Genomic DNA, 940 nt, shown 5'->3' on the forward strand with positions numbered 1-940 from the left:
GAGTCTCCAGGAGGCCCTCCAAGGCGCCAGGCCCCCTCTTCACTGTTGGGGCCAAAGTGCCCCTGCCCCTCCTCCTATAGGTTAGCCCCCACGGGAAGCCCCCAGAGCACCCCCACCTCTCCCCAAGTAACGTTGCTTCCCTCTTCCGCGGGGTTCTCCAGCAACTTCTGAGTGGGCCACAGGGGCACCCACCCTTGATTCAAAGCCGCCCGCAGGCTTCTTAGCACTTGGACAAAGAAAGGTACGTGCGCGCGCCCAGCGGCGTCAAGTAACAAAAACCTGAACTTCCAAGAGCTTCCTGAATTCCAGGGATTCCCATTTTCCCAGCCCACCGCGAGGTACCTAGCATCGCCCTCCCCGCCCCCCCTCCGTGCCTCTGTGTGCGTGTGTGTCTGCGTGCGCACGTGTACACACACACGCATTACAGACGAGGAAACTGAGGCTGGGAACCAGAAAGTAACTTGTTTAGGGCAGCAGCTGGGATTCTCACCAAGGCAGGCTGGCCCCAGGGTCATGGGTCTCGGACACTTGAGACTCAGTCACCCTACAGATGAGGAAAAGGGGCCCAGAGAGGGGGGTGGACTGGAGGGAAGCACACAGCAAGCCAGGAAGGAGCTGGGAGAATTTAGCCCAATGCTCCTCCCACCACGCCTCACCNCATCAGCCAGACAGCAGGGCAGAACCCCCGAGGGACAGAAGTGTCTTTACTTGTACCTCCCAGGAGGTCACTTGCCCCTCCCTCTCCAGCCTCACCTGGAGTCAGGGGGCCTTCGGAGGTAGCTGCGGGGTCTCAGGCCTTGTGCTAGAGAAATGCAAATGGGACCCCGCCCCTTCCAGAATAGCAGATGTCAGTCTGGCCTCAAGGAGCTGACAGCCCCCAACCCTATGACTTAGCATTTCTGATGAGGAGCCAGGGACAATAGCTCTCACTCACCCTCCC

The 940-nt window shown here is 59.9% G+C and overlaps 1 protein-coding gene across 1 annotated transcript in view; it reads right to left on the reverse strand.

Moving 5' to 3' along the window:
* Nucleotides 1-940, reverse strand: part of LOC144239185 (uncharacterized) — a 95,716-nt gene that overhangs the window by 70,182 nt on the left and 24,594 nt on the right. The window contains 2 exon segments of the mRNA XM_077773188.1: nucleotides 193-226; nucleotides 491-544. Coding sequence (XP_077629314.1) covers nucleotides 193-226; nucleotides 491-544 — 88 coding nt within the window.

Source organism: Crocuta crocuta, unplaced genomic scaffold, assembly GCF_008692635.1.
Source record: "Crocuta crocuta isolate KB4526 unplaced genomic scaffold, BGI_CrCroc_1.0 scaffold16, whole genome shotgun sequence".
NCBI classification, from domain to species: domain Eukaryota; kingdom Metazoa; phylum Chordata; class Mammalia; order Carnivora; family Hyaenidae; genus Crocuta; species Crocuta crocuta.